This window comes from Xiphias gladius, chromosome 10 (assembly GCF_016859285.1).
Source record: "Xiphias gladius isolate SHS-SW01 ecotype Sanya breed wild chromosome 10, ASM1685928v1, whole genome shotgun sequence".
Lineage (NCBI taxonomy): Eukaryota > Metazoa > Chordata > Actinopteri > Istiophoriformes > Xiphiidae > Xiphias > Xiphias gladius.
Genome location: NC_053409.1, coordinates 22,613,291 through 22,627,655, shown reverse-complemented (window position 1 = coordinate 22,627,655; position 14,365 = coordinate 22,613,291). Strand labels below are relative to the sequence as shown.

General features: G+C 41.5%; 1 protein-coding gene across 1 annotated transcript; it reads right to left on the bottom strand.

Annotated features, from left to right (window-relative positions):
- Nucleotides 1–325: 325 nt before the first annotated feature.
- On the bottom strand, nucleotides 326–13,720 carry slc39a8 (solute carrier family 39 member 8). The gene is made up of 8 exons (XM_040138216.1): nucleotides 13,126–13,720; nucleotides 12,180–12,342; nucleotides 8,906–9,075; nucleotides 8,625–8,747; nucleotides 7,279–7,449; nucleotides 5,039–5,237; nucleotides 3,789–3,973; nucleotides 326–2,285 (listed from the first exon to the last, which is right to left on the bottom strand). Exons 1-8 carry the CDS (start codon nucleotides 13,348–13,350, stop codon nucleotides 2,139–2,141), a joined length of 1,383 nt encoding a protein of 460 aa, XP_039994150.1. The 5' UTR covers nucleotides 13,351–13,720; the 3' UTR covers nucleotides 326–2,138.
- Nucleotides 13,721–14,365: the final 645 nt, after the last annotated feature.

Below are 14,365 nucleotides of genomic sequence, written 5' to 3'. Positions count from 1 at the left end.
CGGGGATCTCTTTACATGTTCCTGCTGCTATTTTGACACAGGTTTGTTAAAACTTTGACCAAGCGTGGCTCAGATATTCTCGACGTACCTGACTCAAGGCTAGAATTCGGAGGCATACGGTAGGTGTTTTTGCCACTCGGTTGCTCACAATGTACCAAGAATTTAGAAAATTACGGGCTGTATGTTGGGACTTGAAAGCGACTTAGACCACTTCCTATTTAATGTTGATTGGCCGACTAACTCCCTGCATAACGTTGCTTTTTATTAAAGGTAGGTAAGTAACCAAATATTACATAAATAAATACATTTGGGGAATGTTCGTCAAACACATTAAATCACTTATTACATTACATGTATGTTCTACAAATTTGAGAGTTAACTATTTTGTTGTTACCATATAGAAACAAGACAGTATTTAATCATTTAGCAAGTGGCTTGGCTTTTGAGCCCTTAAAACAAACCAATGTCCTCTGTCTTTGGATTTTTTTTTTTCCTTTTTGAATATTTTTCAGGGTCCCAAAAAAGTTAAATGATCCAGTAATTTTAAAAAGAAAGCATAACACTGAGAGAAAGTCTAAATAAACATAACCTTGTGTAGCAGAAATGTGTTTCTGCTTTCCTATCTTTACAATTTAGATTTGATCACATTATAAAACAGAGATATCCGTACAATATTATGCATGCAATAAAAGCAGCATATTGTTACCGTTTGTTTTTACCTCTATACACAGTAAAAAAGTGAAATGAACAAAACTAAATTACATAAAAATTCAAAGAAATTCTGTAGTTTACCAGCTTTTTTTGTTAAGAAATCCCCAAATTTAGTGGCTTTATTTCCAATATAATCTTAAAAAAGAAAGAAAGTGATTTGCATACAAGGAGAGAAAATGTGAAACAATAAAAATTAAAAGTAAATGAATGAACAATGCAAAAATACTGTTTATAATTGGTCCATTTTCATTGTCGAGAAGTTTTTATCTGTACTCTTTGGTACTTACGATGTCCCATGTTGGTTAATTGTATTACTCATACAGTCACTGCTACTCAGAGGCCATCAGTGTACTGTAAATAAGTGATGAGGAAAATTTTTTTTTTTTTTACCAAAACTCAAAAAGTGTAAACCTCTACATGGCAAGCACCAGTTTAAAAAAAAAAAAGTTCCTCAAAGTTCATGTCATGGTCTATGAATATTTACGAAGTTGTTACATTCACGTGCCTGTTAGCCCTCATGGCGGTTGGTTGAGAGATGTCATTTTTATTCATTTAAAACTAATGGTCTATGGTCTATGGTCACTGGGATGAAAAATTGGAGTGACTGATATATGATATATATTGTGCAGTGTTTCCTATTGTTGATCATTTTACATTTTGAAGGTATTGTTGTAGCTTCTTGGGTGGGGGTTTCACAGGGTAGGCATATTGTGTGTTATATTGAGGGGTTTTTTTCCATGTGTGTATGTTGGGATAGTTTTTTTTTTTGTATAATACTTGTAAAAGAAAGTCATATTTTGATCAACAGGAGCACGGAAGATGAGATGCATCAGTCCCACAGGTGTCATCGAAATCTTAACATTTTTCAGCGTCTAAAATCTGGCAGACAGCACGGTGAATTCTTTAAAACATACAGTGGGCTCCACAAGACCGAGACCACTTTCCCCTTCAAGTGAATGGGGGAAAAGCTCCAGCTATGCAACCTTGAAAAACAGCCAGTGAAGGTCCGGGAGGTCACAAAACGTAGAGGTCAAACTCTGCTGCCATAACAGCCAAATAATGACAATCGTCACAATAACACAGCATATGTTAGTTTACAATGCAGCATCACTGAGGTACAATAAATGTAAGATATTTCAAAATATATGAGGACAGAAAAAATAATTTATTATCTCCTTAAAACAAATTTGTCTAGATTCCATACATAAAATGATTGTAAGATTTCCCCTTTTTATGGAGTAAACGCTCCACTAAATTGATAGTCAAAAGATTTTTTTAAAAAGCGTGATTTTTCCTTTAAACATTTAATTTTGTTTGTACAAAACATTCACTTTACATTCACTTTCCTGCCCAGACGACTGAGCTGTGAGCAGAAATGAAAGCAGCTTGTGACTATTTTTTATTTCCAGTTTGTGTCTTCCTCTCCTCTAGCCCAGGTTGATCTGTCCTGCAAACATGGTGATCAGTAGTATGATGGTGAACCCGGTCAGCAGCCCTGCGTTCTGGATCAGGAAGAAGACGATCTTGGCGGAAGTTCGCTTCTCTTCCCGGGCTATGCTCTCCATCTCTGGAAACTGTGATGAGGAATGACAATCAGAATTTTGTCTCATACAATCCTTTGACGCACAATATAATGGGAAGTAATAGTATACGAACGGGAAGCGTGAATGGGTTGGTCTGTGTGGCTACAAGTTTTATGTTGTTCGTGTGCAGTGAAACTGGAAAAAAGGCCACAAGTCAACGCTGTCAGTGCCTGACTGCTGATGTCGACCCAGCAGTCGAATTGTCCTACTAACAGTAATTCCCTGTGTACCCAAACACTGCTATAGCTCCACTCCAAATTTAAGGTTGTGAATTAATTAACAAGTTAGGAACAAATGCATTTTTCTCCTCCATAAAATTATGTTTATTTTTTAGGATATTTATCTTTAAGATGCTGGACTGTTTTACTTCTTCAGGTATCTAAAATTATCCAAATTGACCAATTGAAGGTAAAGAAATCACTCCTTTGCTTAAAGTGCTCTCAGCTCACAGAAATATGTAACCTTTAATGAGGGGGTCTTCGTATCATCTCAAATTTACTCCCGTTTGAGAAATGTTTGCTAAAAACTACTGTGTGCAGTTATTTCTGAACATTTTTGGCCTTTTTTTAATACAATAAAATTGTACTGTATATTTTTGATCAATTTGAAACCAGCATTCACTGATTTTTTTTTTTTTTTTTTTGGGCAACTTGAGGGCAGCGCAACAAGCAGTAAACACCGCACTGACATAGTGTATTATCAACATTACGTCGATATGTTGAATGTGTTAGGAAAAAAGTTGTCTGTCTACACATCCAGCAGACACAGAGTAACATTAACATCTACTGGAGACAAGTGTCTGCCCACAAATGGGATTTTTGAGCTCTGCTCTGGTTTTCCACAACTACTGAGGGAAATATCTGGCTCTACTATGTCCACCAGCTGGCCCCTAAATGTGCCTGTCGGCTGCTTGCTGCTGAGCAGGCAGTGCACGGTGTGTTTTCCTTTTTCACTGACAACAGCTGCATGCTGCGGCCCAAAACGACGGTATGAGAGCCGTGAGAGTCCACCGGAACGGTAAAGCTGTGGCCTGGAAAGGCAGACCGTGAGGTTCATCAATTTCGTGCGGCTCCTTCCAAACCGTCGCATTGTTTTAATGTCACCATTTCATACGCTGATATTAAAATACTGCTGTTTAAGCATTTCTTTCTTCAGCAGAAACCAATGGGCTTGGGCCTTACGCCACAGAGGGCGTAGGCAAGTTTGAAAGTACGTAGAAACATTGCTGGTTTTGGTCTTTTCATGGGATTTTTGACAATGATATAAGTCTAGAACAACACCAGCCTTATCCTGTAAAGCCACTAACCGCTACACAGCACTAATTTTGATGAAACTTGGATGCTTACAATTGGCATTGGACTCCAGGGCCTTGTTATTATTTAAAAAAAAAAAAAAGTATCAGCATCATTCCACGGCAAAACAGACACAGACATTCTCAGACAAAAAAGGCTGACCCTTCTCCCAGTAGTCCTCAGATAATGTAATCTAACTCACCATGTCAGCCAGTGAAATATACAGGAACATTCCTCCTGCGATGGCAAAGATTGCATTGGGGGCAAAGTTGCTCCCGAGCAGGATTCCGAACACGAGGCCGACGTAACATGAAACCGCTGACAGCAGGTTGAAGAAAATGGCTTGGGGGATGCTCATACCGGAGTTCAGGAGGATCACAAAGTCACCTGCAGAGAACGCACAGCATTGAAACAATAAAGAGAAAGTTAAACAGGCAGTCTGAACGTGATGCATTTTGCTCTGTAAAATAGTTTGCAATGTAACGGTTTGGTTAACAGAGTTTTTAAATTATTTTGATGAGACAAAGATACTGATGTTATTTCTACCAAAAACGTACTTCGTCCAGTGATACTCATACCCGTAAAGAAAGCGTCGAAAGGAAGTGAAAAGTACTGTAATATACTGTAGTTTCTTTTTTTCCTCAAACTTTAGGGTTGAGGTTAAAGGTGCAAAAGATAAGACTTTTTTGCCCCAAAGTAAAAAAAAAATAAATAAAAAATCATTAAGGGCTTGACAGGACTTTACAGAATTACTCCCCCAGACACTCAAAATCTTTATTCAGTTTTGGGGGGAAAAAAATGACCCGCTGAAAGATTCATGAAGCTCGTAACAACGCCCCCCTCACTCTCACAGTGTTTTGATTCCATGCTTTGTGTGACAATATCCCTCTTCTCTCCTAGACATCTCTGTCTTGTCTCTAAAGTAACTGGCAGACGCGCATTTTCATTCTGAAGACGCACAGGAGAAGACAACATGTGTCTTGGAAAAGATTTTTTGGTGCGGTTTTTCAGCTGGTCAGTAGAGGCCGATAAAGATCATGGATTCTTAATGGGCCTTTCAGTGTGAGTTGATCCCACCCTGTCCCACAGTATCAGAGATACATACATATTCTGTATCAACTTGCTCCAGCTCTTCACTGAAGCGATGTGATGTTTACACTTTGTAAAAACATTTAGTCCAAAGGTTAAAAACCCAAGACACCATGTTTTTACCGCCGCACCATCCCGTCAAACGAAAATATCCTAAATGTCCGGTGTCATTTTATACACATTCCCACAAAACCTTCAACCTGGCATAACTGGTATCTTTCGTAACTTTGGGATGTCCACAAGAATTTAAAGTAAAGTCCTGTGGGTTTGCGCAATGTTTGACTGCCCAGCGTGAGTTTGTAATGACTCAGCAGGGGTTGGGGAGGCTACATGGTGGATGGTTTTACATTGCTTGTCACTCACCCAGCTCATGGGGAAACTCCTCACATACAATTGCAGTAGACGTACTGAACCCCGTCATTATCGACACGGTGAACGAAGCCCCGATAGCCAGACCATCGATGAAGTTGTGCAGCGCGTCGCTCAGAGTTATCATCCACGCCACCGTCTTGATGCTGGTCATGCTTTGCCCGCGCAGCCAGTGGCATGTCACACCAGGTTCCTGCGGAGCGACGAGACAGGTTATAGGCACATGGCTACTGCTAGTGTTTGAATTTAATGAAGAAGAGTCAAATGCAGGGAAGGGCATATGTGGATTTAGTGAGCCACGAAGATAACACACAATGATATCTGTATGTTTAAAAACCAAAGTTCAAATCATCCAGAAAAATAAGGACAAAGTTGAACCTTTTGCTTGTGGCGTCTGATCAATACTTTGTTAAGGAATTTCCTCATAAATATTACAAACTAGAGAGCAACAGATGTTTAGGTTTTAAATTAAGATTGGATGTCACTGCTGAAATACCCCACATGTTTAATTTTAACTGCAGTGGCAAGGGTATTTTTAAACTTGCACCACAAGACAGAGGATCTGCAGCCATGCTAGCAGCTCTGAGAGGCTGTATTTGGGCACAGCAGCGCTTTAGAGCTAAATGCTAACATCAGCTGGTGATTAGCAGGTGTAATGTCACCATCTCAATTTAGCATGTCCACGTACTAACATTTTTGCTAATAATTAGTAAACAAGAGGTAAAGGCTGAGGCTGATAGCCTGACTAATACTGGATTTTTGAGGCTGTTTTGGATAGCGACAACAATCTTCACATAAATCCCACAGATTTATGTTTTGGTTTTTTTTAAAAGTTGTGACTGAGGCACTTACGTAGTGGACCATCTTACAGCTGAAGAATGAACCTGTCAGTGGTCTCTGGCGGAGAAACCATGTAATGGTGACACCGTTTCAAAATGATTTCAAACCGAGGTTGGCGTTGCAGATTTTATCAGTCTCACTATACTGAGGCTGATGAGAATGTCCTTACTTTTTGTACTGGACAAATTGAAAAGTTATTACCATTCACCCTGTGGGGGATGTGGACGTCTATGCTAGATTTAGTGGCAATCCATCCCATAGCTGTTGAGACATTTCGCACATAAACTCATGGCAGTGCCATGGTTAAGTCAGGGGATCGCCAAAGTGTGGAGGGATTCATCTCCTGAAGACAGTGTAGGCCTGCACGAAACCGGCCGACCATGCGACAGACATTCATTGCCATCCAAAGAGCCATGTCACTAGCGTGGCTAAAAATAAGGACTGTGGGGAAATCTCACTGACTGAAAGCTTTATTCAACAAATCTTGTCCATCTTGGGTCCAACAAATGTAAAAGATACTGATTAATCGACTACAGGAAATGTTTTCCCTAAATGGATGCGCGGCTTTTGCAACAGAACTCTTCGATTACAAATATAAAGGCCCAAGTGTTGTTAATGGGAAACCGGAGAGCAGGTGGGCATAAAAAGAGCCTTTTGCGATTTGGTCAAAGATACTCTGCGGTGACAAAACGCCTCTTCTATTAGCCGCAGCCAAACAAAGAGCCCTTGTGCTCAACTCAGACAATTCCAGCTTTTACCAGGAGAAGAAGGAACTGAGGCCTGGTTTCACTACTTGTTCCCTCTGTGTGCCGGCATGTCTGTTTGTTTGGTATTTTGATCGCTTCGAAGAGGCAGATTCCTCCATATTACACAAGAGATTCGACCGTTAAACATTAACAGCGGCTCTAAATCACCCCGTGGGATTGATAACAGCCCAACGAATTACTCAATGGAAATATTTTTGATTTACTGCCCGCATTTAGACAATTACACTTTGTGCATGTGACACACATCAACTCACACCCCAGTGACTGATAAAGAGTTTGAATTACGCTCATCCAGTCTTAGTCAACGATGCTTTCCTTTCAGGTGTGTTTGTGAAAGAGGGCCGTGGTGAACGCCAGATCTCTAACGAGCACACAGTTTCTTCAGATAAGATTTCAGTGAAGACTCACTGTTTTTTTTTTTTTTTACAAGCTTATCTCAAGACTGAACTACTCAGTAGATAAAAGATTACTGAGGTCAAGGTTGCATATCTACGTGGGTTAATATGACCTCTGCAGACCAAATTGATCAGGCCCAAGAGACTGAAGTACCATTTCCCAACATGCGTCTTTCTATTCAGCTTCCATTGTAGATAATAGCGTTAGAGATGACAGGAGTGTGGCTGGTACCTGAGAAGGTGTCATGTTCGTGTGTGGAAGTTCCGGGTTGGGGCTGCTCTTGTCTGCGGCGATGGTGCTGATGCTGGTCAAAATGACCGAGTCCCTTTTCTCCATTATGTCTCCGTTGTGAAGGGAGTTTTCCGGAGGCGGCTCTGCAGGAGTGAGGTGGCTGTTGTCATGCTAAGGAGAAGACAGAGCTGGGCATCAGATGAGAAAACACAAGCCCCATTTCCATCGCAGGGACTTAATAACCCATAACTCCACAAGAATGGAGACGGCTCGTGTACAGAAGAAAAAAAGAAAGCTATTTAGTTTTGAGGAGTTGAAAGACTGAGTAAGTCAAATGAACAAAAATGCTTGTCATTTGCAGGGATTTGATCATAAGTACTGGACATATTGAAATTGTGACCTGGTGATGGTGCTGTATAGAAAAGTTAAAGATTGCCAACGTCAGGACAATTCATCCTGAGGGGGAGCACGAATGTCTCAACCGAACTTCATGGCAATTCATCTGATCGTTGTCGAGACATTTCACACAAATTCGATCTCTAGGGACCATGAGCGTACACAATTTCATGGCAATCCATCTAATAGTTGTTGAAATATTTAAGTCATGAGTGACGTGGACTGACCGACTGAATGGCAGATTTTTTTTCCTCTTAAGAAATTGTTCAACATTTTGGGAAGTACCCTTATTTTGCTTTCTTTCCAAGGCTGGCTCTGCCCCAATGTCGCAGAATCGGACCACAAGCACCTCTAAAGCTCACAGATGATCATGTCACATTTAGTTTGTTAAATCCATTAAAAACCCAAAGTATAAAAATGGCAAGTTGCAGTTTTACGAGGGGTTATTCAAAGCTGATTTTGTGTTAGCTTCATATATGTCACACAGACATGAAAGTGGATGTAATATTCTCACACAAATCTTTACAAGAAAGCAAATAAGTGTATTTTCCAAAATGTGTTGTTCTACCGTTTTGACTCTTAAGCGTCGTATCAAAATGTTTTTCTGGCGTTAAAATTCTGTTTCCTACGCTGTTGACGGATTTTATTACCTTTATTTTAGTTTAAAGTTAACAATATAAGCATTCTATGCAAATCACATACATCACCGAAGGTCAGAGTACCGGACACTAGCGACTTTGACCCAGGTGTAAAAAGATCATTATAGAAATACATAATGTACACGACTCCCATTTACTGTAAGCGCCTCGTGGTAGTCAGCAATTAGAAGCCAAATTAGCCAATAAATCAGGGATACTCACTGGCAGATATACAATTGAGATACAATTTATTATATCACTCTGTAATAAAAGAAACGTGCGTACGATAAACTCACTGGTGTGTTAACTTACATCGTGCTCCATCCGCAGAGCTATTTTCAGAATCTTCTCCACAAAGAACAGGAGGTAAAACCCGCCGAATATTCCAACTGCATTCGCCAAATAGTTGTCCGCTTTGGGATCAAAACCCAGGGCCTGTGGATTGACAGATGTTAGTGACCAGGCTTCTTTTTCGTTTGATTTTGTGCTGAAGTCCTTTATCACGCACCAATTCATCTTCGAAACATTCTATGTGAATTTCTTGACCCCGACGACCTCACTGCCACCTAACCTAGCCTCCATGTCTTACACACCTCTGGTATGAGCTGGAGTACAGCATTGGAGAAGAGCGTCCCGATGGCCAGGCCAATGAAGTAGGTCAGCACTTTGGGGAAATACGGTTTTTTGGTGAAGGGTATCAGCAGGAGACCGAGCAGAGACGCGAGGTTGATCACAGTGACGGCCAGGAACCCGTAACCCCACACTGTCAGGACAAGAAAGGATAAACAGCTATTATTCCTTTATCATTAGTCAACATCGTAACCCTAGAGTTTCTTGTTTTTCTGATATTGGTGACATCTTTGGTGCTTAGATATCATTGTTAAGGCTTTTCTGCGCGACCCCAAAAATGGCAGAAACCCTTTTTTGGGAAGTGACGTCAGTTTTTCTTCGGATTTTCTGTGGATGTGATTTAGGTTTCTGTTTGTTTGACGGGCTTTTCTTTTTTCCGTTTAGCCATAGGTGCTATCACTGCTCTTCCTACTACTAATTCTTCCTCTATTTATTACACACAAACTGGTGTAAAACTGTAAAACAAATCGCTTTCAGTGCACCAGAGGATTTTTTTTTTTTAAGGAACGTGTTTAAAACAACAAGTACAGAAGCTTCCATTATTTGAGTGTATGCTGAATCACTGCGGTGGATTTTAAGGTCATGCAGGACGTCCACTGGTGGCCATATCTAAGATGGCCTTCTTTTTGCCCTGAGCTGAGTCTCAGAGGCAGGGCTTCCTCTTAGGTAACATTAAAAATCCCACCTCCTTTGCCAAGATTAGCAGAACGTGAACCCAACCGTGGATCTGACAGAAGACGAGCCGGGGACACGGCTGCACAGGCTAAAAGTAACCGCAGCCTGAGAGGCAAAACTCGGGGGCGAGAAACTCCCCCCAATCCAGCTCTCAGACAGCTGTGGCTGTATGCAGAAGACTGTGTTTGCACATGTACTGGACAACCTGTTAGATAATGGCCGAAGACATGGCTCCGAGGCACGATGGATAGGTTTTTTGCAGTCAGTGTGCAGCAGTCTTATGAATAAATATGTAAATATAACTCAAACACAATGCTGTCGTGAAATCAGCCCCTCCTGTGCATAATTTATCTTCCCTATGGCGGCTAAAAGCTAGCACTAGCATGTGACCAAGCGTGTGTTGCTGGTGGCTAATAAACACTAAAAGGGATTGTTGAATTAGCCTCCAGCTGGCTTACTTCTCCTGTGTGGCAGAAACTAAAAAATTTTGGGAACAACTGTACCTTCTTGAAATACAGTCTCACTAAATTGATCTACAGCCACATGACACTAGCACAAGGCATGGGCTTTGTCGTTTCTTGCCATCATCTGAGCAGAGTCGGGTTTTTCAAAAGCAGACATTTTTGTTGCCCGATTCGTCGCACAACTCGAAACACCCTGATATTCTTCGACATTTATAAACGACAGGGTGACCAAGGAGACGAGTAACTCAGCAAAAGACACGACACTATTTATTTGCAGAGGGGAAATTCTGTTCACAGGGGCCAGTGGAGGAAACAGCATGCATCACGAACAACAGGCACAGTTGGCTGTAACTGTGTCAACAGCACTGAGGAGGAGTGTTTGATGGTGAGTCTGAGGGGGCGGTGGCCCTGTGAGTCAATCCAGGACAGTGTGGAGCGTTTTGGCTCCGCCACGGGAAGGTGACTGAGTTTTTGACTCAATTAGGCGTTGACCGACCTGATAAACACTGTTTCTACGGGCCTAGTTTTGCACTGAACTGAACGTAAACGAGAGTTGAACCAGCAGTAGAGTAGTCTGAAGTGCGGTTGATCGATTAGTCCACTGACAGAAAATTAACTGACTACTATTCTGATGATTGAATAATCGTTTTAGTCACTTATTAACCAAAATCCCAAACATTTGTTATTTCCAGCCTCTCAAAAGAGAGGATTTAGTGCTCCTCTTTGTCATTCATGACAGTGAACTGAAAATCTTGGGGTTTTGGACTGTTGGTCAGACAGAACGAGACATTTTAAGTCGTCACCTCATGACGCTCTGGTGAAATTATAAATATTTTTCATTGTTTTCTGACACTTCGCAGACGAAACGACTGAATGAGAAAATCATCAACAGATGAGTCGCTTTATGATGTCGCCGCCGTGTGAGCAGGGAGGTATCCACTCACTGTTTTATGTACTGAAGGGCATTTGATCGCTTAGCATAGGAAAAAAGTGAAAAGACTACACTCACTTGCCAATTTATTAGGTACACATGGCTAAAACTAATGCAGTCTAATACAACAGTCCTGCAATAAATCCTCCCTTCATGAAGGTTATGAATCTGAAAGAAAGCAGATCAAGAATAACTAAGACATTGTAAAAAAAAAAAAAAATCCACTGGTATAGTAGGAGCCAAAATATCCATTATATTGATTTAAACTCAACCAACTTGGACGGGGTCGGAGAGCAGAGGCTGAGCTCACAGTGAGGTCCTGTTGTCTTTGTGCTGTGTTTTATCATCATGTGCTTTCAACCTCTGTTGTCCGTGTGTCTCCGAACAGGACGAATGTGTCAACACTCAATACACTTCCTGTGACTAATCAGCTTAAGTTTTCAATCGTCCATCTTTTTTTACGGATCCTAATTTTCTGTATTTGACTTGAGGAGTTTATCAATGACGATACTCAGGATATGGAAGATACCAAGTTGGGGAAAAAGCAGGGACTGTGTCAGCATAAATAAACTAAGATAAAACATGTCTTCCCCCTACTTTTTCAAACCTCTAGTGAAATTTGGATGATTTATTGATTTCATTTATTAACTCTTTTTTTTATCGTGAATAAAATGTAATATCGATTTAGGATAATTTAGGATAATTAAGTTGTTTTTTTTCTATTCATTTCCTATATTGATAAAAAAAAAAGGAGAAGAGCCTTGAGAGAAAGAGTAGAGTAGGTATTCGTGGTGTTTTCTATTGTTTGTTAGGGGGTTTCTGTTGGAGCAGACATGATGAAAGGGGACGGGGGAGATAAGAGACAGAGACAGAGAGTTGCATTTCATTCAGACTTTACAGTTGAATGAAATGCAACTTCAGCCAGCCAGTGTCCAGAATGCCCAGCATCCTCTTGGTTTTTTTTTTTAGGGTGCACACTGACTTTGAGAAGCGTCCTCCATCCACGGGACTGTCCAGAAATCTCTAGCATTTGTGTCACTGTCGGTAAAAGCACTGCCAGACCTAACTGAAGGAATCGAAACCCCCACGGACAGTGAATTATTTGAGTTGCGGGGGTCGTGACAAATAAACCGGGATGTGTGAGGCAGCCGTGATGAAGCAACTCACCAGTGGTGTCAACAGGCAGCAGACTTTTGGTGGCGGTGTAGGGGCAGGAGGGCAGCAGCACCTGGGTCAACACAGCGGGACAGATCCTCCCCAGATGTCCCACAGTCAGCTGACTGACATTACTGAACCCAAAGTGGGACAAGATCTGCTCTGCTGAGGGGCACTGAGGGGCAGAAAGACATTATTGGACATCTTTTTGTCTCTCTGTTGACTCTAAAACTCTTTCTGCTGTGTTTTCAATGTTCCTGTTTCTTACATTTGTCCTCTTTTATAAGTATTTTTCACCTTTTGTGAATCTTACTGCATCTTTTTGTATGACACGGGCCATCTAAATAAAGTTCTGTTATTATTGTTGGCAGGGATAAAACCAGATCCATTATTGACATTTTATTATGAATGCTGCCCTAATCGTAGAATGAGGTAGAAAAGAGTAGAGAAAAGATTTTTAAAAAAGCAATTATACTCAGGTATGCACTTGTTAGTTTAATGCTATTTCACAGCTTAATTCAAGAGAGAAATGCTATTCAACGTTTTCTGTGTATTACTGAATCCTGATATGCATGAATTACATCTAAAAGCTTTGAAAACTAAAGAAAAATGGGAAAGTGATATAAAATGTTCATTAATGACCATGTATTTGCTCAAGAATCATCTAACAGGTCAGTCACATATAATACTATAAATGTTTCAAGCATTTAGTACTATACAATGTCCCCAAAAAAAGGGGGGGGGGGGGTTATATTAAACTATTTAATAGTTTAAGTAATAGGAGAAGAAGACGACATAGCTGAAACTTTTCTTAAACAAGCCTCAGAAACTGGGTATGACAACATGCTACACACTATAAGAAATCAATTATGAGTCCATTCAATCTCTGTTAATTATCATTAATAAGTTTATGTGGTAAAAAAAAATCGTCACACAGGTGAAGGGTTTGCGCGCTCACCTCTTGGTTTGCCAGCGGGCTTTCCCCAGGTACCGACTCAGACCTTCTGCTTGAGATCAGCAGCAGTAAATCCTCCAGATTCTCCGCGGAAATGGATTTATTTTCACCATAGTAGTGTAAAATGTTCTCCAGGAATCCCTCTCCATCCCGGTCACTCGCCTCCATACTCCGGGATGTTGTGACAAAAGCCACGACGCACGCAATCAAGCATCTGGAGTTAAACATCTCTACTTTTAAGTGTTAGTTCTTTTTCTTCCCTCTCGTTCCTTTTCCTCCAGTCAACAAATCCGCGACTTCTGCTCCTCTGGAAGCGGATCACAGAAAAGTCATGATTTGTGCGGAGTTCGCTCGCGAGTCCGGAATCGGATCCATGGCAGCAGAGATCGGAGCGGAAATCGGGTCTTCTCTGTGAAGCTGTGCAGAACCCCCCCCCCATCCCCCTCCCCTGCAAACTTATTTTCGGGAGCAGTAGTCCCTCTCGAGGTGCTCCGGGCGATCTACCGGGACTATATGAGGCCGATCAGGTCCAAAGATCAGACTGCGGAGCCCATGGGGAGGGGGAAATGGAGGTGACCGACCGCGTGCGCTCACTGTCTCAATGCTTTCTTTTGTGACTTGACTTTCTCACTTGCCCTGCAACGTGCTCTCACACACACACACACACACACACACGCACGCACGCACACGCACACTACTACCATTACTACTACGTGTGTGTTTGTGTGTGTGTGCAAAGGGTAACAGCGTTAAGAGAGAGAAAACGCGTGCAGGACGTGTAACGCAAAGGGGGGCCAGTTTACAGCGGTGGCTCCTTTACCTCAGTTATGAAACAGCTGGAAGAGGCGAGGGAAATGTATAGATATCAACATGGATACACGTGAGTCGCCGGGTCCCTGTCGTCGCCTAGTGGCCGATGCAGGATAAACGCAGGACCCAAAGCGAGGGGCTGCAAAACACCAAAACAGTGGGTTTCAGGTATCATTATATGCTGTACAAAACACGGCCCAAGCCCTAAAACCTCCCTGAAGCTGTTTGTCGGAGCAGCAGCGTTTATTTCCCGTAGGTGGAAGAAGTATTCGGATCCGTCGACCTGACTAAAACTAAACCAATATCACACTATAAAAAAAAAATACTCCTCTACAAGTTAAAGACCACAACATCAGCACAGAAGTATTAGCAACTACAGATATTCAGAGCATAACCGGTTAAAAGACTCATTGTAGAGTCTGGACCTGGTTGG

Bases quoted from the DNA above. Each gene is read 5' to 3' on its own strand.
- slc39a8 (XM_040138216.1), bottom strand. From the start codon at position 13,350: ATGTTTAACTCCAGATGCTTGATTGCGTGCGTCGTGGCTTTTGTCACA. The intron at 7,450-8,624 runs GTAAGTTAACAC...TCTTCTCCTTAG, and splicing joins CTCTGCGGATGGAGCACGAT to CATGACAACAGCCACCTCAC. The intron at 2,286-3,788 runs GTGAGTTAGATT...TCCTCATCACAG, and splicing joins ATATTTCACTGGCTGACATG to TTTCCAGAGATGGAGAGCAT.